This window comes from Microtus oregoni, unplaced genomic scaffold (genome assembly GCF_018167655.1).
Source record: "Microtus oregoni isolate MIOR12 unplaced genomic scaffold, Mior012 000011F_ref0000422, whole genome shotgun sequence".
Taxonomy (NCBI): domain Eukaryota; kingdom Metazoa; phylum Chordata; class Mammalia; order Rodentia; family Cricetidae; genus Microtus; species Microtus oregoni.
The window spans coordinates 45,408,267-45,431,590 of record NW_024543070.1 but is presented as its reverse complement, the minus strand read 5'-3'; the positions used below and the strand labels follow the sequence as shown (position 1 = coordinate 45,431,590).

Genomic DNA, 23,324 nt, shown 5'->3' with positions numbered 1-23,324 from the left:
AGACCACTATCCCACACCATTTTTCTCCTCATTTACCTTTTCATTCCTCCTTTAAAAATTTTTTCATAGCTATATAGGCTATTTCTAAGTCGTTGTCATGTGTTTCAGCTATGTTACACTTATTAGAGCCTACTGTAGTAGGGTTTCTAGGCTCCAGTAAATGCCAACACAAAGTTAATTAATGAATGAGAGAGAGTCTCAGCCCAGTTCAATGCAGTGAAGGAGCACATGGTGCCATTGCACTGCAGAGAGGGGCCAAGAACAGAAACTGGGGTCCAGCATTGGGGCAACATCTGTCAGGGTCCAGCCTCAACAGGGTTCAAATGTTCCAGGGTAGGGGCATGTGGATTAGAAATATTCGAAGGAACAGAGATACAGACTCACAGAAAACAGTTGGAAGGTCAATTCAGTGAATACTGAATTTGCCTGCATTTATTTTCCATATACTTATATAACTCAATCCAAAGGTAGGGGAAGAAGTCAAAAGATTGCTTCAACATGATACACAGAAGAAATAGAGCAGTTATGTGCCTCAGTGCCTGAAGCATCAAGAAACTTTTTTCTGAGTTAAGTATTCTGTTGTTTAGGCAGGACATGCAGCAATCACACCTTAGACCAAGCATCCTGAAAGCAGTCACACCTTGGGCCAAACATCCTGTCATCTCCTTGAAGAAGCATAATATATCTGACCTCTCAGACCTTTGGTCAAGGTGCAACATATCCCCCTCTGTGGGTCATCTTAATACCCAAAGAACCAAGTAACCACACCCTAGGTCAAGATATTTTATTAGTAGACACATCTCAAGCCAATCTTCTTGTCAATAACCGTGAAGGAGAAAGAATAGGCATGAACTCTCTGATTTTCAGTCAAGGTGGAATGAGGATACTTCTGTGGACTTCCATATTTGTTTTAGCTAAAACTTTCAAATCCAGATATTGTCATAGATCCCTTCAGAGCAGGGTTGCTGGTGGATAAAGAGAATGCCTAAAGCAAACCACAGCGAGGAACAGTACATTCCATCAAGGAGAATCTACCCACTGTTTCTTCCAGACACCAGCACAACACTGCGTCCCACTTCAAGGTGAATTGCATGTTTGACAACAAAAAAGTAACTGCACAAATATATATATAACTAGAAATGATACTTGAATTTTAACTTTTAAATGATTTTATTTCCACAAGCACTAAAATTAAAAATAAAATTACTGCAGTAATCATAAGCACTCATTAGATAGAGGCTGTTACAAAACTTATAATTTCAAATACTTGAAATCTCCCAGAATTCACACTGCAGTGTGGATCTTGAGAGACTCAGCAGTTTAACACACTAAGCAAAGGCTGGTCTTTGAAGTGGATACAACCTCTCTGGAAATGCAGTCTCCTGCTAACTGCTTCCACGTGGGCATCAGGCTGCTCACACAAGAGGGTAGTGGGCATATGAAGCAATTCCACAGTGGTTGTTCCTGTCCTTGGCAAGTTTCATGTAGCCTTTCATGCCCCAGCTTTTTCCCCAGCTGAAAGAAATCATATTCTATTTAGTAGAAATATTATCACATGCTGGATTTATTACAATAGGCAAGAGGTCAACCTAACAAAATGATCAGGAAAGGCAGAGGTTCTATTCCTGAGTGCTAGGAGGTGCTTCATACAGGCATGTAAAAACCACAGCAGGATGCCTTTCTAACGTTACATGTTTCAGAACTATCAAATGTATCATATTTTAGAAAATCAATGTCACATACATGACATTGATACCCTTGAATCCAGTGAAGAATTGGGAATTCTATGATAACATATTGTTAGTAAGTTCTTAGGGCTATATGTGAGCTGAGAAAGTTAAAAAGCTGAGATCAGGTTCAAGAGCCCCAGGAAGGCCAGATTGACTTTATAGTGCACCGGTAACACACATTCTTTGGACATAGACACAGAACATACCAAGAACAAGCTGGCTAGGCAGAGCAAATAGTGAACTATTAGATCAGCAAGAAACACTGCCTCAATATAGAAGGTATATAATGACAGAAACAATTGATGCCTGGAAGAATCTCCCGGACAAGATCCAGTGCGGTTAACCACTGAACCATCACTCCAGCCCCTGGAATTTCAAATACATATTTTCAGGGCAATTTGTACCTGTTCTTGATCAGCCAGTAGTTATTACCATCCGTTTCATTTCCCTCAAATCCATAGCCAACCACCAGAATTCCATGATTCAAAGAAATACTGCTGCAGTTTGGCTCATGATAAATGCCTGGGAAATAACAGAAGTTGATGTGAGATGCACAGGACACCTGAGAGTGACCACAGCCACCAACAGTGTAACTATTTCAACAGTGTCTGAAATTATATAAACTACAATCAGACTTCAGCTAAATATAAACTGCAATCATGCTTGAACTCGATATAAACTACAGTCAGACTTGAGCTAGATGAATTGTTCGCAAGAATGCTAATACACACACACACACACACACACACACAGAGAGAGACACACATACTCACAGTTTCGCAGAAAACTGAAGAAATCCAAAGTAGTGAGTTTTATTGATAGCTATTGTCTGCATGCATATGAATGACATATCAAGTTTGTTGTTTTTCTACTAGTCTCATGCCAAGTTAAACTTAGAAGGTATATTATTTATTCAAAATGCTCTGTTATAATTTGATTTCAAAAATCAGTTTCTATAAACAACTAAAACATCCATGAAATGGAGAAGAGTTGAAAAATCAGCTAACCAATAAATTTTTTGAATAGGATACATTAGCTTTCATACGAGGGTGCATATCAGGAGAAATTCAGTACTCAGGACTATTATTTGGAGATGAGTAAAGTCCAGAAACTTAACCATTCATATCATATTTTTTACATAACAGCCAGTCTTAGAACTTGTCATAACACAGAGATGTCACAATTTTCTTCTTCATTCGAAGGAAATATGCTAACCTTCATTGTAGAATGAAAAAGACTTATACACATGCATTCCAGCAGCAATGGGCCCTTTAGTTGCTACAGCATCCATTAGGATATCCTCATCTTGTGGAAGGGTCACATATTCTCTGATTTTAGCAGCTACATTCTGAGGATTGTATCTGCATGGTCCTTCCTTTAAAAGTTAAAGAGATAAAGGACTCAGTTTCTTCCAACACTTGGCAATTTGCAGCTGAGCACACAAATGTCTGGGTTATTGTAACTCCTCCCAGGAAGTGAAATGGTATTAAAAGATCTAGAACTGAAAATAAGATCTCTTGTCGTCAATGACAACCAATAGTTCCCCCATCCATAAGAAAATTTACTGTTCCAGAGATCTGTATTATATGTTTAATAGTTTCTATGTTCTCGATGTACATGGAAGACAGTCATACCAAAATCATGATACCAAAACTTTATGCAAAGGATGATACTTAATGGCTGTGATGATGCTGTACAGAGAGATTCTACCATCCTATCTGAGTGCTGAAAATAGTGTATCATATCTACAGTTGTTCCTCACTACAGGTTTAGCTGAAATAACATGACGTCCACTTACTTTTCTTTTATATGGGTAGGTCGCCTCAGCCTCCACACCTCCATTGTGCAAAACATACCGAAAAGCACGGTATATTTGACCCGATTCACAGCCATTATTGCCTTGAGGTTTAGAACAGTCCACTAGGTTCTGCACACTCAGAGGAATGAGTTTGCCTGTCTTTTTGTACATTTGTCCTTCTATGGCACCAGTTGCAGCAAAAGCCCAACAAGATCCGCAACTGCCCTAGAGTGAAGAAAATATGGTCTTTCACAAACAAATACTAACTCAGCTAACAACATAGAGAGGTGAATAATTTGTGAAAATGAGGAACTGGCAATTGACAGATGCCTAGAAAGGAATTGTCAGTCTCCAAGGAAACTTGGATGCAGGTAGTATGCACATGCTCCTGTGGGTCCCCCCCACCATATTTGTGAAAGACCTTTTGCTTTGATCAGTTATTAAGGACAATAGAAGGGAGGTGAACTCTACAATGAGATGTGGTAGAAGTTCATATCTGGAGAATGTGTTTGCTAAACTGTCAAGATCAATGTATATTGGAAATTGTATGAAGATTTCAAAGAAGAAATATTATTATTTAAAAAATGAGTTGCAAATCTGTCCTCATTCAATAAGAAAACAAAGACACTAATTTCTTTCCTCTTCAATATGGTTTAAAAAGAAGGGCAGGTGGCACTGTCAAACCTGGTGCCGCACACGAGTCACATATCCTTCTTTTCGCCAATCCACAAATTTGGGTAAACCGCTAAGAGCTCGTTTCCAGATGTTTTTTCCCCTCTTGTGTGTTTGCATTGGGAAAGCAACCACCATTTTCTCGAATTCTTCATCGGTCTTCAAGGAAAAGTACATAAATGATTATAAAAGAAAAGACTCCATGTAAAACACACAAGAGAACACAGTGTGAAGTAATCCATGTCACGCTCACCATGTCACCAAAGGCGTTCATTTTCATGGTGTAGCCATTTTTCCCCAGGCCATTCTCCCCATTGTGAAGTTTAATCATTTTCATGTTCTTTTCCCATACTGTTCTCCTCAGTGCTTCTTCCTCCTGGATAAGAACAAAAATGGGTGACATTTGTTTATAATTAAATTCCTGTAAAGCTGATGTTGTAAATTTACTGTCCAGGTGATTAGAGGCCCAGGAGAGCTAGTCTAGGACACAATAGTCACATATTCTCCTCATACTGACGAAAGGAAATCTGGTTACCCATTGCTCACAATGGTTGTGATTAAGCAACCTCAGTGGTGGTAGTTGTGGTGGGGCACTTATGACCTCTACAATGCCTAGACAGCTGCACTCTCGGGCCCTTCTGGACAGTTTCCAGGATACCAACCAGGCTGTATGATTTTTCATAGAGTATCTTCCACTCTTCCCATTCAGCATCGAAACTGGGATCAAGTACCGAAACACATGACCCAACTCCTAAGCACAGGATGACCAGGAAGATAGTAGGAGTCATATCTGAAGAATCTGGATTAGAGAGAGAAATGAAGATATAATTACAACAATGCTTTTATGTCTTCTTATTCCTTCGTAAGAAATTAATCCATGTGTGATCCAGAAAAGTTGTTGAATTATTGTCCCAAATATTTTTTAAAAGATTGTAGAAGAAGTTCGAGGATGTGTTTGAACTGAGTCATCCACGGATATTTATTAGATCCAATATAAAATGCAGAGCCTGTCCCCAGCTTTCTAGCAGTGAAAACTTTTGGTGAACTGCATCTCACTATTTCAGAAATGTCTCCATCCTCTGTGAAAAACAGAAGCAAAAGACAACCATTTTTTTAGGATATCACTGACTCATTTTTTATACCAAGCAAAACTTCTCTCACATGATATTGGATTCTACTTTCAAAATAGGTCAACAGTTGAGACTACATGATAACATAAGCATTTTTAATGTTCAGAAAGTGGTAGGCTTGACTTTAACCCTCCCCTCTTCAATGAAACTTTGTGAAATATCTTCTATAAGAATGTTGGAAGAGTCATTTATTATTACTTGTGTTCTGCTGTTGGGAATAAACAATCAAACTCCCAACTCACTACCTATATAAGTAGTATAAACACATTAAAAACCAACAGGAGGCTGGGACCTTGGGAGTAGGTGGAGTACAATAACAAATTGATAGTGAGATTATCAGTTTCTGAACTTTCAGGATCTCAAAAGCAACACTGCCCAAAAGACTTGATAGGAACACACCATCTGCTACTATGTCTGTCCGTGTAAACTGAAACAGATCCATTTGGGGGTTATGTACAAGAGATGATCTCTTCTGGACCAGTATGTGCCAGTGATGTTTGCATGTGTAAATCTCTTGGGTCAGACCCAAACTTTTATGTAATGAGACCCTCCCTATAAAAACAGACCCATAAGGCATGTATTCTCTTCTTTACCTTTCCTGCCCATTTCACTACACACACCAGGGTTGCTAAGGGTAGACTATTGTCTTTGGCATTTACTTGATTTTCCCTGGAGTCTCTCAACCCCCACCCCACAAGTACGTGACATTCTGCCTTGGAAAGTCATGGTCTTACCTCTCTGTCGTGATGGCTACTGCCTTAGTCCACTCAACAGTCTCAACTCCTCAGAGGTTGTTGAGGTTCCAGAGTCGGACACAGCAGTAACTTATTCATGCTATAAATCTCAAATATCTATCCATTTGAACCCATCCCTCAGTCATGCTCTCCCTTTGATTGGCTGTCTTACTGACATGAATAATTTTCCAAGCACTAGTACTTCAGGCTCTTTCTGAGAGATAACCTCTCACTTTCCCTCTGGCATGGCTGTGGGATTCCTCTCTGGACAACAGGAAGCTGACTTGGTGAACCTTGTCAAAGCAAGTTGGATAGCAGTCCTGTAGGCTTTGGATCACAGTGTACTGAGCTTCTTGCTTTCTGATTACACTTTCTGGAAAAGATGTGTGATGTGCCCTTGCAGTTAGAATTGGCGGCTTTGGTTACCATCCCTGGCAGGAGTTAATCAATTCATTCTGTTTTGTGTTTACTCCTCAGTTATGGTTTATCCTAGAGAACACAGACTCCTGGGATGCCCTGTTTCTATATGTCCATGTGTAATACAGTTGGATATCACAAGACATTTAGGAGATATGAACCTCAAAGGGGCAAGTGGTTTTCAAGGTTGAAGTACAAGAGGGAAAATAAATGGCAGGCTCTGGCTGTTTCTCTTGAAACTCTCTGACTTTTCTCTTTTGGATGTTACATGGGCCTGCCATTTACAAGCACTATTTACGTAGCATTCTTCATTGTCCCAGCACAGCATCAATTCAAAGTTACTATATTTACTGCTTCAGGACCCATTCTTTTGGGCTCAGGAACATTTTTGATTGGCATTTCTCTGATGATTAAGGATGTTGAGCATTTCTTAAGTATCTTTCAGCCATTTTAGATTCCTCTGTTGACAGTTCTCTGTTTAGGTTTGTACTCCATTTTTATTGGATTATTGAATATTGGACTTTTAAATGGTGTTGAGACTCTTACAGACTACAGAATATTTTTAATTTGGAATGAATGCATTTCTGCATTCTGATGTATCTATAAGCCTATGGTTCCAGTGAGGGGAATTGGGTGATATGGAAGAGAATGTCTCTCCCACAAGCTCACAGATTTGAATGCTTGTTCACTAGTCAATGAAACTATCTGAAGGGATTAGGAGGTATAGCTTTGATGGAGGAAATACATCGCCAGGAGTTGGTTTTGAGGTTTCAAAAGCACATGCCAAGTCCAGTATCACTCGAATGTGAAATTCTCAGTTACTTATCTAGTACCATGCCTGCCTGCCTTTATAATGCTGTGCTCCCTGCCATGATAACAATGGACAATGCCCCTGAAACTGTAAGACTCAATTAAATATCTTCCTTTATAGGTGTTTCCACAGTCATATCGTCTCTCTGTAATGGCAGAACACTGACTAAGACAGGCCATTTGATTATTTAAATGGAGACTGCACTTTCATTTCATGATGGCCCCCACCTAAATAATCACACAGAAACTGTATTAAGTACAACACAGATTGGCTAATGACTCAGGCATATTCCTTGTCAGCTCTTACACCATAAATTACCCTCTGTATTGTCATGTGCTGCAGCATATTGATAATGATTTGGCAACTTTCTCCTTCAGAGACGACACAAGATCTCCTCAAGTCCACGTACACTCTCCATGTATCTTTGTTTTAATTTCCTGCCTAGTGGTATTTTGACTGACCATAGGTGAATACAGCTTTATTCATCAACCAGTAAAAGAACACATATACCAAAGGGCATACCACATCATGATTCAAAGAGATGAAACTCATTCTTAGTACTAGGTTTTAATTGGTAACATAGCATGTTTAGGTAATGTACTATCTCCTCTAATACAAGATGACCCACTTGTGTTTCTTTTATGTGTATATGTATTTTCATACACTTCTATCATAGTTTGTTTATATGGCTTTTAAGTCTGGCGATGGATGGAGATAGAGACAGAGACCCACACTGGAGCACCGGAATGAGCTCCCAATGACCCAATGAGGAGCAGAAGGAGGGAGAACATGAGCAAAGAAGTCAGGACCACGAGGGGTGCACTCACCCACGGATACAGTGGGGCTTATCTATTGGGAGCTCACCAAGGCCAGCTGGACTGTGACTGAAAAAGCATGGGATAAAACTGGACTCTCTGAATATGGTGGACAATGAGGGCTGCTGAGAAGCCAAGGACAATGGCACGGGGTTTTCATCCTACTTCATGTTCTGGCTTTGTGGGAGCCTAGCCAGTTTGGATGTTCACCTTCCTAGACCAGGATGGAGTGGGGAAGACTTTGGACTTTCCACAGTACAGGGAACCCTGACTGCTCTTCAGACTGGAGAGGGAGGGAGAGAGGAGTGGGGGGAGGGGGAGAGGAGTGGGAGGAGGGGGAGGGAAATGGGAGGCTGGGAGGAGGCGGAAATTTTTTTCAATAAAAAAATAATAAAAAATAAAAACAAAACAAAACTTAAGTATTAGTTATTTATCCAAATATTTCTTCCTCTGCTGAGAGTGAAAAATGTTTAAGACAGAGAAAGTAACAAATCATTATGTTCATAAGTGATTGAAATCTTTATTCTCTGAATCTGTAAATAAGACCTGACATGGCTTGATTCAGAGCTCCAAGTATCTATTAATGCTGTCTAAATCCTTGTATCATCCTATGTCAAGCAGCAATTCTGATAAATCAGAGGAGCAAGAATGGTCTTTATTTCTATCTGAGCACTCATAATATCTAATCAGATAATTTCCTACCAGGTACCCTCTGAAACTGGCTCAACTTTACCAGTCTGTAACAAGTTTCTGTACTTCTACTTAGTCAGAATCCCTTTATGCCAATTATTTTCATTCTTCATAATAATTTTCTTCTATTGAGCTCCAATATTCTCCTTGGCAACAAAATCTCCTTACATGGGTTATTTCAATGCTAAGACCTCCGCCTCAGTTGAGGAGCGTGTCGTTCTTAAATATATTCTGTATTGCATGAGTGTCAAAGATCATTTTTCTCCTCTAAGAAGTTTGCGTTGATATTATTCAATTTATCTCCAGGAGCAGGCACCCTTATGAAATAGACATGACAAAGTTTTAGAGATTTAGATTCTCATCTGATGTGTCCTTCAGAATCACATTTGGTATGCTTGGTACTCTGAACCTACAGAGTTGAGTTTGTCAAGCAAATCATGAAGAAAGGTTCAGAGATAAGGATAGTAGACATATTTCTTGCTGAGCTTGAATTTTTAATGCTTGTGAGCATGACATACATTGAAGTTATTTCCTCCCATTAGAAAGTTAGGTGTCAGCACCCTCTACCTATAGCCCCCACTGCTTTTAATACCTACATATGTAAAGTTAGTCATATAAGGCAGTTCATCATCTACACAATGATTCTTTTCTATGAGGTCATGGTTGATAGCACAGTCTGTCATCCTTCAGAACTGCTAGGAAAACTTTTAAAAATAAACTCCACATCTACAGAATGAAACCCCTGGGGAATTATATCCAGGCTCAAGAACCTAATGTAGTTATGAGCACCATTGAAGTTTGGAAATCACTTTCGTGGAGTTGTTGACAAATGAGATGAAGAGCAAGTATAAATTTCTTAGCACAAGAACAACAGCAACATGGCGGTGATGTGGGAGTGATTTCTTATTAATAAAGAAACTGCCTAGACCCATTTGATAGGCCAACCCTTAGGTAGGCGAAGTAAACAGAACGGAATGCTGGGAGAAAGAAGCTGAGTCAGGGAGTCGCCATGATTCTCCCACTCCAGACAGACGCAGGTTAAGATCATTCCTGGTAAGCCAGCTCGTGGGCTACACAGATTAATAGAAATGGGTTAGATTAATATGTAAAAGCTAGCCAATAAGAAACTGAAACTAATGGGTCAGGCAGTGTTTAAAAGAATACAGTTTCCGTGTAATTATTTCGGGTAAAGCTAGCTGGGTGGCGGGACACAGCCCGCCGCTCCGTACTTCAACATGGCGGGAATAAATTTTATCCCTGCTCTGATTTCCATGACTGCCAAGTCCTCACAAATGGGGTTGACTTCCTCCTGGAACAAAGTCATGATAGTACATATGTATCTTATGCACTAGTGTGCAACCAGATATCATCAATGGAGGTGTATATACAGCCTAGCATATATGGCATAAAAATTGAAATGTTCACTTTGAGATGAAAACTATTATATCATGAATATCTCAATAAAATATTACACTTATGCCTACATAAAAATAAATTAATAAAGTACCTCATTTTTAGGTCATTATTTTTCAATTGACTTAATAATTTAAAATTATTCACAATTTTAAATAATAATGGATTGTAGAATCTGAGAAGGAAGGAATGACAAGAACTCCTTCCTCCCCATACACCCATCTCTGCAGCTAAACATAGAAGATCAAATTCAGCCAGGGGATGGAGGTGCACGCCTTTAATCCCAGCATTTGGGAGGTAGAGGCAGGTGGATCTCTCTCTCTGTGAGTTCAAGGCCAGCTTGGTCTACAAAGAGCTAGTTCCAGGACAGGCTCCAAAAGCTACAGAGAAACCCTGTCTTGAAAAAAAAAAGAGCAAATTCACACTGTAATCTGAATTTCCACGCAAAGTTCTAGAAGCATTGACTCTTTTTTTGCTCCCTTCAATTGTGTAACCTATTCTTCAGACTCTATTAGATACCACTAAGGCCCTTCTTTAGGGACAAAATGGGGACAAAATGGTCAGAATACAAGCAGACAACTGAGTGACCTTACATCAGGAAATTACAGTGAACCTTAGCTTGCAAAGGTCTACAGATGAACTTCCATCACTCTGTTTCAGTAGCCAATGATTCTGGACCTTTGGTCAAGTACTTGCTGAGCCCTTAGAGAAAGACACAATCAGCAGGAAAGGAAGCCTTGGGCCAAAACAGTCAAATCCTCCTGAGTCACATCTATCCAGGTGCCTCCTAAGAGACGTAAGGGGGTCCTGTTCTTTTTTTCTGCCTCATGTCTCTACCTTCCTTACACTCTTTCACTTCCTTATCTTCCTCATTAAAATGTGCCTGGTAAAAATGCAATAGAGAAAAAATACTTGGCAGAGTTAACCCCTTGATATATTGCTCATGAATAAGCTACAAGGAACATCCTCACAGTATAAAACCCTGACGAGGATCCATGGGCACCTCACTGCTGCTCTGACTCCTTGGCAGCAAGGAGGCATTTCATCTGTAAGGGCAAACAAGCTATTTCTGGCACCAGCGACAATGCTCAAGTACCAAAATTACAGCATCTTCATTGCTGAGTGCTCAGGCATATGGGCTGTAGGTGCTAGGCCATTAGGGTGTCCACACCACAGGATTTGTCTTTTCAATATAGTCAACTTATCCGCACCAGCATTTCTTATAATGTCACGTTAATATAAAAGATGCACAGAGTATTATCATGATAATGTAAGAGTTACCAAGCAGGGACCAATTGTGGTTCAGAAATGCTGCTGCATGGTCCCACTGGTTAATTTCCTCCAGTAAGAACACTTTGGAAGATTGCAAGACTGATCTCCATTTGCCACTAAAGTCCTTCATTCATGGTAAGACGGGCAGTTTGACTTTCAGTACATCCTTGTGAGCTATGGCTGCTAGGTAGGACTGTGTGGGCCCAACCACAGTGCTGTCTTCATGTCATGGGAGCACAGTGGTGTCATCCTGCAGACCATTCCCATACTTCCATGTTTTTAATGCTTCCATCAGGCAATAGCTTTGCACTATTTGAACTCACTACTTCAGGCTGGTTTTCTGGCACATCAGGACCACCTTAGATATACCTCATTAGCACCTCATAGATATGTCCTCGGCTAGGCTCCTATCTGAGTTCCTTGGTATGCCTGGAGCTTGCGTGGTTCACCCCAGAGCTGCCCAGTGCAAACTTCCATCTCACATAAACTGCATTATTTCTAGTTGCCCCGCACCAAGGCCCCTGTCTGCACTCTATGCGCTAGAACCCAGTTCGTGAGCCTTGGGCAAGGGGCTGGAGGTAGTAGAAACACGCAGAGACAGACCAACACACGGACCTCCAATCACTGGTACAAAAGCCCTTCCTTAATAGCACCATGGATGCTTAAATACACTGCAGTCAATGGCCAACAGGTGAAAATCCCATCCTCTGATCCTCTAGGCTAGGCACAGCTTCTAGTAACTTCAATTAGAAGGCTCTAGACAGGGAAGAGCAGCTGAAAGTCAGGACTCAATTAGTCCAAACATCTCCCCCCTAAACTTTTTATAAAACAGAAGACCCTCCTGTCTTAGGTCATCTCAGAAGAGTAAACCCCTACCCATCTTTGGGAGGCCCCTTCCCTGTCTTAGGTGGGCCCTCTTCCGTAGAAGTTGCTCATCTATGGAGGAGTCTTCATTGTTGGTGCAGTATTTGCAAGCAAACCTGGAGTACGTTCAAGTTACTGGCCAACAAGCTCAGAAGGACTTACCATTAAAATAAGCCTCACTGTGAGAATATAAATAAGTTATTCACAGCTTAGTGAGACAGATTTTATAGTAGGATTCTACTGAGAAACAAGAGGAGGTAAGTGGAAAAGATGCAAAAACCAGCAAGTGGAGAAGGAAGTTCATTTGAGATCTTTCACTTTAGACAACACATGCTCTCTAGAAGTGTTGACAGTCTTGCCACTGAGCTGATATTCAACAAGAAGTGGCTTCTGACCTAAAATGAGTATACTTTGATAACAAACACTGTTTAAAGTCTATGTTCCCTCTGTTTCTTTCTCAAAATTAGGGGTAAAGATCACTAACCAATCCGGTCATGTTGGATGTCTCATAAGGATTTCTCATGCATGCCAAGATTGGTTTTTTTTGCCCTGCAGTATAATTGCTCTAAATTCTTTTTTTAAATATTTTATTTTTTTATTGAGAAAAGGAAAAAGAAGTTTCCCCCTCCTCCCAGCCTCCCATTTCCCTCCCCCACCTCCCACCCTTTTCCCCCTCCCCCCACTCCTCTCCCCCTCCCTCTCCAGCCCAAAGAGCACTCAGGGTTCCCTGCCCTGTGGAAAGTCCAAGGTCCTCCCCCCTCCGTCCATGTCTAGGAAGGTGAACATCCAAACTGGCTAGGCTCCCACAAAGCCAGAACATGAAGTAGGATGAAAACCCCGTGCCATTGTCCTTGGCTTCTCAGCAGCCCTCATTGTTCGCCGTGTTCAGAGAGTCCGGTTTTATCCCATGCTTTTTCAGTCATAGTCCAGCTGGCCTTGGTGAGCTCCCAATAGATCAGCCCCACTGTCTCAGTGGGTAGGTGCACCCCTCGTGGTCCTGACTTCCTTGCTCATCTTCTCCCTCCTTCTGCTCCTCATTGGGACCTTGGGAGCTCAGTCCAGTGCTCCAGTGTGGGTCTCTGTCTCTATCTCCATCCATCACCAGATGAAGGTTCTATGGTGATATGCAAGATATTCGTCAGTATTGCTATAGGATAGGGTCATTTCAGGTTCCCTATCCTCAGCTGCCCAAGGAACTAACTGGGGACATTGCCTTGGGCTCCTGGGAGCCACTCTAGGTTCAAGTCTCTTGCCAGCCCTAAGGTGGCTCCCTTAACTAAGAATTGTGCTTCCGTGCTCCCCTATCCAGCCTTCCTTTATCCCAATCATCCTGTTTCCCCAAGTTCCCCTCATCTTCCCCTTCTCACATTTCTCTCCCCATCTCCCCAATTCCCAACCCACCCCACCCCAAGATCCCACTTTTCTCCCTGGTAATTTTGTCTACTTCCCATAGGCAAGAGGATAACTATATGTTTTTCCTTGGGTTCACCTTCTTATTTAGCTTCTTTAGGTTCACCAATTGTAGACTCCGTGGCCCTTATTTATGGCTAGAAACCAATTATGAGTGAATACATCCCATGTTCATCTTTTTGGGTCTAGGTTACCTCACTCAGGATAGTGTTTTTCTATTTCCATACATTTGCATGCAAAATTCGAGAAGTCATTGTTTTTTATTACAGCGTAGTACTCTAATGAGTATATATTCCACACTTTCTTCATCCATTCTTCCATTGAAGGACATCTAGGTTGTTTCCAGGTTCTGGCTATTACAAATAATACTGCAATGAACATAGTTGAACAAATGCTTTTGTCATATGATCGGGCATCTCTTGGGTATATTCCCAAGAGTGGTATTGCTTACAAATTTCAATTCTTCATTCTGAAGTTTTCTCACATGACATATAGAGCCTGGAAATAACTAATAGAATGATTACCATCCACCTCCCTCTGTGTCTGAGAATACCATAGAGAAGTCAGAAGGAGTAGCTCCTCCAGAAAGGATGGAAGATTTGAAAGTATATGTATAACTTTTGAAGCTAGAATCAGCTTGGCACAACTTGGTAACATGGGGGAGGCCAGTTAAACTCGATTAACACACATATCTTTTGAATACACCCATGAATGAAGAACTGAGGTCACTGAGCATAAGGAAATGACAAGAAATCCTTGATCCTCTTCACCACTACAAGTTTTTCACAATAAATCATACATATACCATCTATGTGACTAACCATAGAAGACTGAGTTGACAATGTAGTTTGTATTGGCTTGGTTATCCCTAAAGACATCTCTTTATTTTGTTCCCTTCCAAATGTATAGATACATTCTTCAAATTCTAAAGTATACCACTAAATCCTTCCCCTGGCAGTATATGTTAGCTGTGGGCACAATATGGTCAGAATTCATGCAGAGACTTGAGTGATCTTGCATCTGGCAACTACAGTGGACCCCAGCTTGGAAAGACATACAGAGAACTTGCATCACTCTGTGTCCCAGTGACAAATGATTCTGGACCTTGGGCCAGATACTTTCTGAGCCCTAAGAGATAGATACAATCAGCAAGAATGAGCTAGTCAACAGGAAAGGAAGCCTTGGGCCAAAACAATCCACCACTCCTGAGTCACAATCCACCCAAGGGCCTCCGGATAGACGTAAGGAGAACCTATACTCTCTTTCTCTGTCATGTAGCTGACTTCCTTACACCCTTTCACTTCTATACCTTCCTCACTAAAATGTCCTTTGCCTGTTAAGAACCAAACAGGGAAAAATTACTCAGCAGATTTATGACTTCAATACAATATTTGTTTTTTTAATAAGGAACATCCTCCACATTCTAAAATTTGACCAGACATTAGGGGTACTTCAACTCCTTGAATGAATAAATCACTGCTACCCTGAAATCCTAGCCAGAAGGATGTATTTCACCTGTAAGGGCAAGCAAACTCTTCCTTGGCATCAAGGATTATGCTTAGACATCAAAATGACCCCACCTTTTTCCACAGTCAATGAGCCTATGAGCCCCAAGGCGCTAAGTAACCAAGGCATTCACACAAGATTTGCCTTTTGAATATATAAGCTTTACTCAGATAAACATTCATTATAATACCATGGTAACATAAAAGTTAAGCAGACATCTTACCAAGCAGGAGCAGCTGCTGTGCAGAAATGCTGCTGATTGGTTTTCCTAGGGGAACTCTCCATTGAGGATGCTTTGGAAGCTTTCAGGCTTGCCCCACATCTGCTGTGAAGTCCTTCAATGTCAACCTAGGACAATGGCACTGATGGAGGTCCAGGAGCTTCTTGTGAGCTTAGGTCAAGGGCTATGACTGACAGACAGACCTGTATGAGCCCCATAACAGTGTTGAAACTTCAAAGACCAAGACAAAGAACAGATTTCTAAGTCCTCTTTCATGTGAATAATGAAGCTCATGGAAGTCTAGAGCATTCAGGAGCTTCTCGTGAGCTTAGGTCAATGGCTATGACTGATAGACAGGCCTGTGTGAGCCCAGTGACAATGCTGAAAGTTCAGAGTTCTCTGAGACCAAGACAATACACAGATACTTAAGTCCTCTTTCATGTGGGTATAAACACAAAACTAGAGAAGTTATGTTTCAAGAGCTCAGTGGTATGATTCTACAGCCCATTCCCAAAGTTTCAGTAATCTTATCATTGAACTATGCAATAGCTTTGTGCTATCAGAGATCACAGTTTGGGATTGGTTCATCAGCATCTCAGTGCCCCCTGGGCGTTCCCTCATTAGCATACCATAGCTAAATACTAGGATAGGCTCCTAGCTGAGTTTTCTAGTAGCCTGCTTGTAACTTGTTTCTTAGGCCTAGTTCTTACCAGAGATGCCTGGTGCAAATTTGTATATCATGCTTTTCATTATTCCAACTTAAGCATAATGTTTTGTAAGTTAACAAAAAAGGTTTTTAAGTTATGTTTCTTACACTTATGGAATCATAATATCCAGATACATGTTTGGGGAATGTGTGTTTCTTCATAGACACAATACACTCCTCCATCATTTAGTCTCTAAATTATCAGACACAAAATTTAGGAACCTTGCAACAATAGACAGCATCCTTTCTTGCCTCTGGACTTCCCCATAATCTACAGAATGCATTGAAGAGCATATTAAGCTCTGAGCATTCAATGGTCCTTACATCTCAAGCTTCCAAATGCCACTACAATGCTCAAAAGCAACAGTCAGGAATATCATAGCAACTCCCCATTTTCCTGTCGCCTACTTCTGTTCTGCTTTGGCTTCTTTCACTATGCTAGACTCATGACCAAAAGAAAACTGGGTGAAAAACCACACAAAGACGCAACCAAGAAAGAGAATTACAGAACTATCTCACTCATGAACATCGATGCAAAAATTCTCAATAAAATACTGGCAAACCGAATCCAAGAACACATAAGAAAAATTATCCATTATGATCAAGTAGGCTTCATCCCAGAGATGCAGGGCTGGTTCAACATACCCAAATCTATCAATGTAATCCAGCATATAAATAAACTGAAAGAAAAAAATCATATGATCATTTCATTAGATGCTGAAAAAGTATTCGACAAAATTCAACACCCCTTTATGATAAAGGTCTTGGAGAGAATAGGGATACAAGGGTCCTAACTAAATATAATAAAAGCTATTTACAGCAAGCCAACAGCTAACATTAAATTAAACGGAGGAAAACTCAAAGCCATCCCACTAAAATCAGGAACACGACAAGGATGTCCACTCACTCCATACCTCTTCAATATAGTGCTTGAAGTTCTAGCAATAGCAATAAGACAACATAAGGAGATCAAGGGGATTCGTATTAGAAAGGAAGAAGTTAAGCTTTCGTTATTTGCAGATGATATGATAGTATACATAAGCGACCCCAAAAATTCAACCAAAGAACTCCTACAGCTGATAAACACCTTTAGTAATGTGGCAGGATACAAGATCAACTCCAAAAAATCAGTTTTCTTCACTAAGGATAAGGAAGCAGAAGGGAAATCAGAGAAGCATCACCTTTCACGATACCCACAAATAGCATAAAATATCTTGGGGTAACTCTGACCAAGGAAGCGAAAGATCTATTTGACAAGAACTATAACTCTTTGAAGAAAGAAATTGAAGAAGACACCAGAAAATGGAAGGACCTCCCTTGCTCTTGGATTGGGAGGATCAACATAGTAAAAACGGCAATTCTACCAAAAGCAATCTATAGATTCAATGCAATCCCCATCAAAATCCCATCAAAATTCTTCACAGATCTGGAGAAGACAATAATCAACTTTATATGGAAAAACAAAAAACCCAGGATAGCCAAAACAATCTTATACAATAAAGGATTGTCTGGAGGCATTCCCATCCCTGACTTCAAACTCTATTACAGAGCTACAGTATTGAAAACAGCTTGGTATTGGCATAAAAACAGAGAAGTCGACCAATGGAATCGAATAGAAGACCCTGACTTTAACCCACAAACCTATGAACACCCGATTTTCGATAAAGGAGCTAAAAGTATACAATGGAAAAAAGAGAGCATCTTCAACAAATGGTGCTGGCAAAACTGGATGTCAATCTGTAGAAGAATGAAAATAGATCCATATCTATCACCACACACAAAACTCAAGTCCAAATGGATTAAAGACCTCAATATCAGTCCGAACACACTGAACCTGATAGAAGAGAAAGTGGGAAGTATTATACAGCACATGGGCACAGGAGACCACTTCCTACGTATAACCCCTGCAGCACAGACATTAAGGGCCTCATTGAATAAATGGGAACTCCTGAGACTGAGAAGCTTCTGTAAGGCAAAGGACACTGTCACTAAGATAAAAAGGCAACCCACTGACTGGGAGAAGATTTTCACCAACCCCGCAACTTACAAAGGTCTGATCTCCAAAATATATAAAGAACTCAAGAAACTGGACTGTAAAAGGCTAATCAACCCAATTATAAAATGGGGCACTGAGCTGAACAGAGAATTCTCAACAGAAGAACTTCAAATGGCCAAAAGACACTTAAGGTCATGCTCAACTTCCCTAGTGATCAGGGAAATGCAAATCAAGACAACTTTAAGATACCATCTTACACCTGTCAGAATGGCTAAAATAAAAAAACACCAATGATAGCCTTTGCTGGAGAGGTTGTGGAGAAAGGGGTACACTCATCCATTGCTGGTGGGAATGCAAACTTGTGCAACCGCTCTGGAAAGCAGTGTGGCGGTTTCTCAGGAAATTAGGGATCAACCTACCCCTGGACCCAGCAATACCACTCTTGGGAATATACCCAAGAGAGGCCCTCTCATACAACAAAAGTATATGCTCAACTATGTTCATGGCAGCATTGTTTGTAATAGCCAGAACCTGGAAACAACCTAGATGCCCTTCAATGGAAGAATGGATGAAGAAAGTATGGAATATATACATATTAGAGTATTACTCAGCAGTAAAAAACAAGGACTTCTTGAATTTTGCGTACAAATGGATGGAAATAGAAAACACTACCCTGAGTGAGGTAAGCCAGACCCAAAAAGAGGAACATGGGATGTACTCACTCATGTTTGGTTTCTAGCCATAAATAAAGGACATTGAGCTTATAATTCGCGATCCTAGAGAAGCTAAATAAGAAGGTGAATCCAAAGACAAACATATAGGCATCCTCATGAATATTAACCTTCATCAGGCGATGATAGGAGGCAGAGACAGAGACCCACATTGGAACACCGGACAGAAATCTCAAGGTCCAAATCAGGAGCAGAAGGAGACAGCGCACGAGCAAGGAACTCAGGACCACGAGGGGTGCACCCACACACTGAGACAATGGGGATGTTCTATCGGGAACTCACCAAGGCCAGCTGGCCTAGGTCTGAAAAAGCATGGGATAAATCTGGACTAGCTGAACATAGCGGACAATGAGGAATACTGAGAACTCAAGAATAATCGCAGTGGGTTTTTGATCCTACTGCACGTACTGCTTTGGGGGAGCCTAGGCAGTTTGGATGCTCACCTTAGGAGACCTGGATAGAGGTGGGCGGTCCTTGGGCTTCCCACAGGTCAGGGAACCCTGATTGCTCTTAGAGCAGATGAGGGAGATGGATTTGATCGGGGGAGGGGGAGGGAAATGATAAGCGGTTGCGGGGAGGAGGCAGAAATCCTTAATAAATAAATAAATTTTAAAAAATCACCAATCCAAAAAAAAGAAAAAAGAAAAAAGGAAACTGGGTGATAATAGGGTTCATTTCACAGTTTTTACTCCATTATTTAGGGAAGTCAAGGTATAGAACTCAAAGCATAAGTTTGGTGGAGAAAACAAGCCCAAATGCCCAATATTTATTTACTTTTAGTCTCACATTCAACGGCAATTCCTTAATACCCCAGGTTGGCCTGTGTAAGGACGGTATAATCTCAAGTGGGCTGAGTCCCTCCACATCAATTCGTTGTCAACAAAATGCCCAAAACACATGCCCTCAGGCCAATCCTATGGAAGTTATATTTCAAATATGGTTCTCTTTTCCATTTATGCTCAGTTGACAAACAAGATTTTGCATCACAGCACTTAGCAGACTCAATTCTGATACGCTGCAACATGGAAAGTTTTTTATTGTCCTTCAGCACTGTGAGATGCTTTTGCTGGGTAAGGCAGCCTGGATTGGCATCTGAGGGCTCTTAGGACTTGGAGCACATTTTTCTTTTTTTTTTTAACTTTTTTTTTTATTGAGAAAAGGAAAAAAAACAAATTTCCTCCTCCCAGCCTCCCATTTCCCTCCCCCTCCTCCCACCCTTCTCCCCCTCCTCCCACTCTTCTCCCCCTCCCCCCCACTCCTCTCCCCCTCCCTCTCCAGCCCAAAGAGCAGTCAGGGTTCCCTGCCCTGTGGTAAGTCCTAGGTCCTCCCCCCTCCGTCCATTTCTAGGAAGGTGAACATCCAAACTGGCTAGGCTCCCACAAAGCCAGCACATTACGTAGGTTCAAAACCCCGTGCCATTGTCCTTGGGTTCTCATGAGCCCTCATTGTTCGCCATGCTCAGAGAGTCCAGTTTTATCCCATGCTTTTTCAGTCACAGTCCAGCTGGCCTTGGTGAGCTCCCAATAGATCAGCTCCACTGTCTCAGTGGGTGGGTGCTCCCCTCGTGGTCCCGACTTCTTTGCTCATGTTCTCCCTCCTTCTGCTCCTGCTCCAAGAGCATTTGTTCAACTATGTTCATAGCAGTATTATTTGTAATAGCCAGAACCTGGAAACAACCTAGATGCCCTTCAATGGAAGAATGGATGAAGAAAGTGTGGAATATCTACACATTAGAGTACTATGCTGCGGTAAAAAACAATGACTTCTCAAATTTTGCATGCAAATGGATGGAAATAGAAAACACTATCCTGAGTGAGGTAACCTAGACCCAAAAAGATGAATATGGGATGTACTCACTCATAATTGGTTTCTAGCCATAAACAAGGGTCACGGAGTCTGCAATTCGTGATCCCAAAGAAGCTAAGTAAGAAGGTGAACCCAAGGAAAAGCATATAGTTGTCCTCTTGGCTATGGGAAGTAGACAAAATTGCCGGGGAGAAAATTGAGATCTTGGGGGTGGGGTGGGATGGGGGTAAGGGGAGATGGGGAGAGAAAAGGGAGAAGGGGAGAATGGGGGGAACTTGGGGAAAAAGGAGGATTGGGATAAAGGAAGGTTGGATGGGGGAGCACGGAAGCACAATTCCTAGTTAAGGGAGCCATCTTAGGGTTGGCAAGAGACTTGAACCTAGAGTGGCTCCCAGATGCCCAAGCCGAGGTCCCCAGTTAGTTCCTTGGGCAGCTGAGGATAGGGAACCTGAAATGACCCTATCCTATAGCAATACTGACGAATATCTTGCATATCACCATAGAACCTTCATCTGGTGATGGATGGAGATAGAGACAGAGACCCACACTGGAGCACTAGACTGAGCTCCCAAGGTCCCAAGGAGCACATTTTTCTAAGACCTCCTGTCTTTTAAATTTTCTATTAAGACGTCACCCCTGATTGCTCTTCGAGCAGATGAGGGAGGGGGACTTGATCAGGGGAGGGGGAGGAAAATGGGAAGCAGTTGCGGGGACGAGGCAGAAATCCTTAATAAATAAATAAATTAAAAAAAAAGTCACCTCTTATTATGCTGGGTCTGTCCTTGTTTGTGATGCATCAGAAAAACTCCACGAACCACATCATAGTTAAAAACATTAAATATGCAAACTGAGAAAAGGTATTGAAAATTACCAGAGAAAAGGCACAAATCACAAACAAGTGTTCTGTGTGCTCCTTGGTGTATCATTTCTTGGCTTGGGAAGTTTGGGAAAGCTTTCTTCTATGATCTTGTTGAATGTCAGTTCTACAACATTTACATGGGATTTGCCTTTTCCTTCTATGCCTGTGATTGGTAGATGTCTTTTCATAATCTCCCAAACTTCTACATATTCCTTTTTGGTGTTTTTGGTTTGGTATTAATCATTATTTTTCTTTTTTTTAAATTTATTTATTTATTAAGGATTTCTGTCTCTTCCCCGCCACTGCCTCCCATTTCCCTCTCCATTCCCCGATCAAGTCCCTCTCCCTCATCAGCTCGAAGAGCAATCAGTGTTCCCTGATGTGTGTGAAGTCCAAGGACCACCACCTCCATCCAGGTCTAGTAAGGTGAGCATCCAAACTGCCTAGGCTCCCACAAAGCCAGTACATGCAGTAGGATCAAAAACCCATTGCCATTGTTCTTGAGTTCTCAGTAGTCCTCATTGTCCACTATGTTCAGCAAGTCTGGTTTTATTCCATGCTTTTTCAGACCCAGGGCAGCTGGCCTTGGTGAATTCCCGATAGAACATCCCCATTGTCTCAGTGTGTGGGTGTACACCTCATGGTCCTGAGTTCCTTGCTCGTGCTCCGTCTCTTTCTGCTCCTGATTTGGACCTTGAGATTTCTGTCCGGTGTTCCAATGTGGGTCTCTCTCTGTCTCCTTTCATCGCCTGATGAAGGTTAATATTCATGAGGATGCCTATATGTTTGTCTTTGGATTCACCTTCTTATTTAGCTTCTCTAGGATCACGAATTATAAGCTCAATGTCCTTTATTTATGGCTAGAAACCAAACATGAGTGAGTACATCCCATGTTCCTCTTTTTGGGTCTGGCTTACCTCACTCAGGGTAGTGTTTTCTATTTCCATCCATTTGTATGCAAAATTCAAGAAGTCCTTGTTTTTTACTGCTGAGTAATACTCTAATATGTATATATTCCATACTTTCTTCATCCATTCTTCCATTGAAGGGCATCTAGGTTGTTTCCAGGTTCTGGCTATTACAAACAATGCTGCCATGAACATAGTTGAGCATATACTTTTGTTGTATGAGAGGGCCTCTCTTGGGTATATTCCCAAGAGTGGTATTGCTGGGTCCAGGGGTAGGTTGATCCCGAATTTCCTGAGAAACCGCCACACTGCTTTCCAGAGCGGTTGCACAAGTTTGCATTCCCACCAGCAATGGATGAGTGTACCCCTTTCTCCACAACCTCTCCAGCAAAGGCTATCATTGGTGTTTTTTATTTTAGCCATTCTGACAGGTGTAAGATGGTATCTTAAAGTTGTCTTGATTTGCATTTCCCTGATAGCTAAGGAAGTCGAGCATGACCTTAAGTGTCTTTTGGCCATTTGAAGTTCTTCTGTTGAGAATTCTCTGTTCAGCTCAGTGCCCCATTTTATAATTGGGTTGATTAGCCTTTTACGGTCCAATTTCTTGAGTTCTTTATATATTTTGGAGATCAGACCTTTGTCATTTGCGGGCTTGGTGAAGCTCTCCCAGTCAGTGGGTTGCCTTTTTATCTTAGTGACAGTGTCCTTTGCTTTACAGAAGCTTCTCAGTCTCAGGAGTTCCCATTTATTCAATGAGGCCCTTAATGTCTGTGCTGCTGGGGTTACACGTAGGAAGTGGTCTCCTGTGCCCATGTGCTGTATAATACTTCCCACTT

General features: G+C 41.4%; 1 protein-coding gene across 3 annotated transcripts; it reads right to left on the bottom strand.

The window, feature by feature from the left end:
• Nucleotides 1–1,415: 1,415 nt before the first annotated feature.
• On the bottom strand, nt 1,416–4,988 carry LOC121453465 (cathepsin Q-like). 3 transcript variants are annotated; one of them, XM_041660267.1, is made up of 7 exons: nt 4,863–4,988; nt 4,454–4,576; nt 4,213–4,359; nt 3,529–3,753; nt 2,946–3,105; nt 2,135–2,252; nt 1,416–1,515 (listed from the first exon to the last, which is right to left on the bottom strand). In XM_041660267.1, the coding sequence occupies exons 1-7, from the start codon at nt 4,986–4,988 to the stop codon at nt 1,416–1,418; spliced, it is 999 nt and encodes a 332-aa protein (XP_041516201.1). The 3 variants fall into 3 exon arrangements, with proteins under 3 accessions (XP_041516201.1, XP_041516200.1, XP_041516202.1); XM_041660266.1 differs by having other exon boundaries at nt 2,135–2,292; nt 2,977–3,105; XM_041660268.1 differs by having other exon boundaries at nt 4,454–4,573.
• Nucleotides 4,989–23,324: the final 18,336 nt, after the last annotated feature.

What these genes read in the sequence shown, in the direction of transcription:
- LOC121453465 (XM_041660266.1), bottom strand. Translation starts at nt 4,988, where the DNA reads ATGACTCCTACTATCTTCCTGGTCATCCTGTGCTTAGGAGTTGGGTCA. An exon ending in TGAACGCCTTTGGTGACATG is followed by an intron (nt 4,360 to 4,453) that starts GTGAGCGTGACA and finishes TTTTCCTTGAAG; the next exon opens with ACCGATGAAGAATTCGAGAA. An exon ending in CCATTGCTGCTGGAATGCAT is followed by an intron (nt 2,293 to 2,976) that starts GTGTATAAGTCT and finishes GGTCACTCTCAG; the next exon opens with GTGTCCTGTGCATCTCACAT.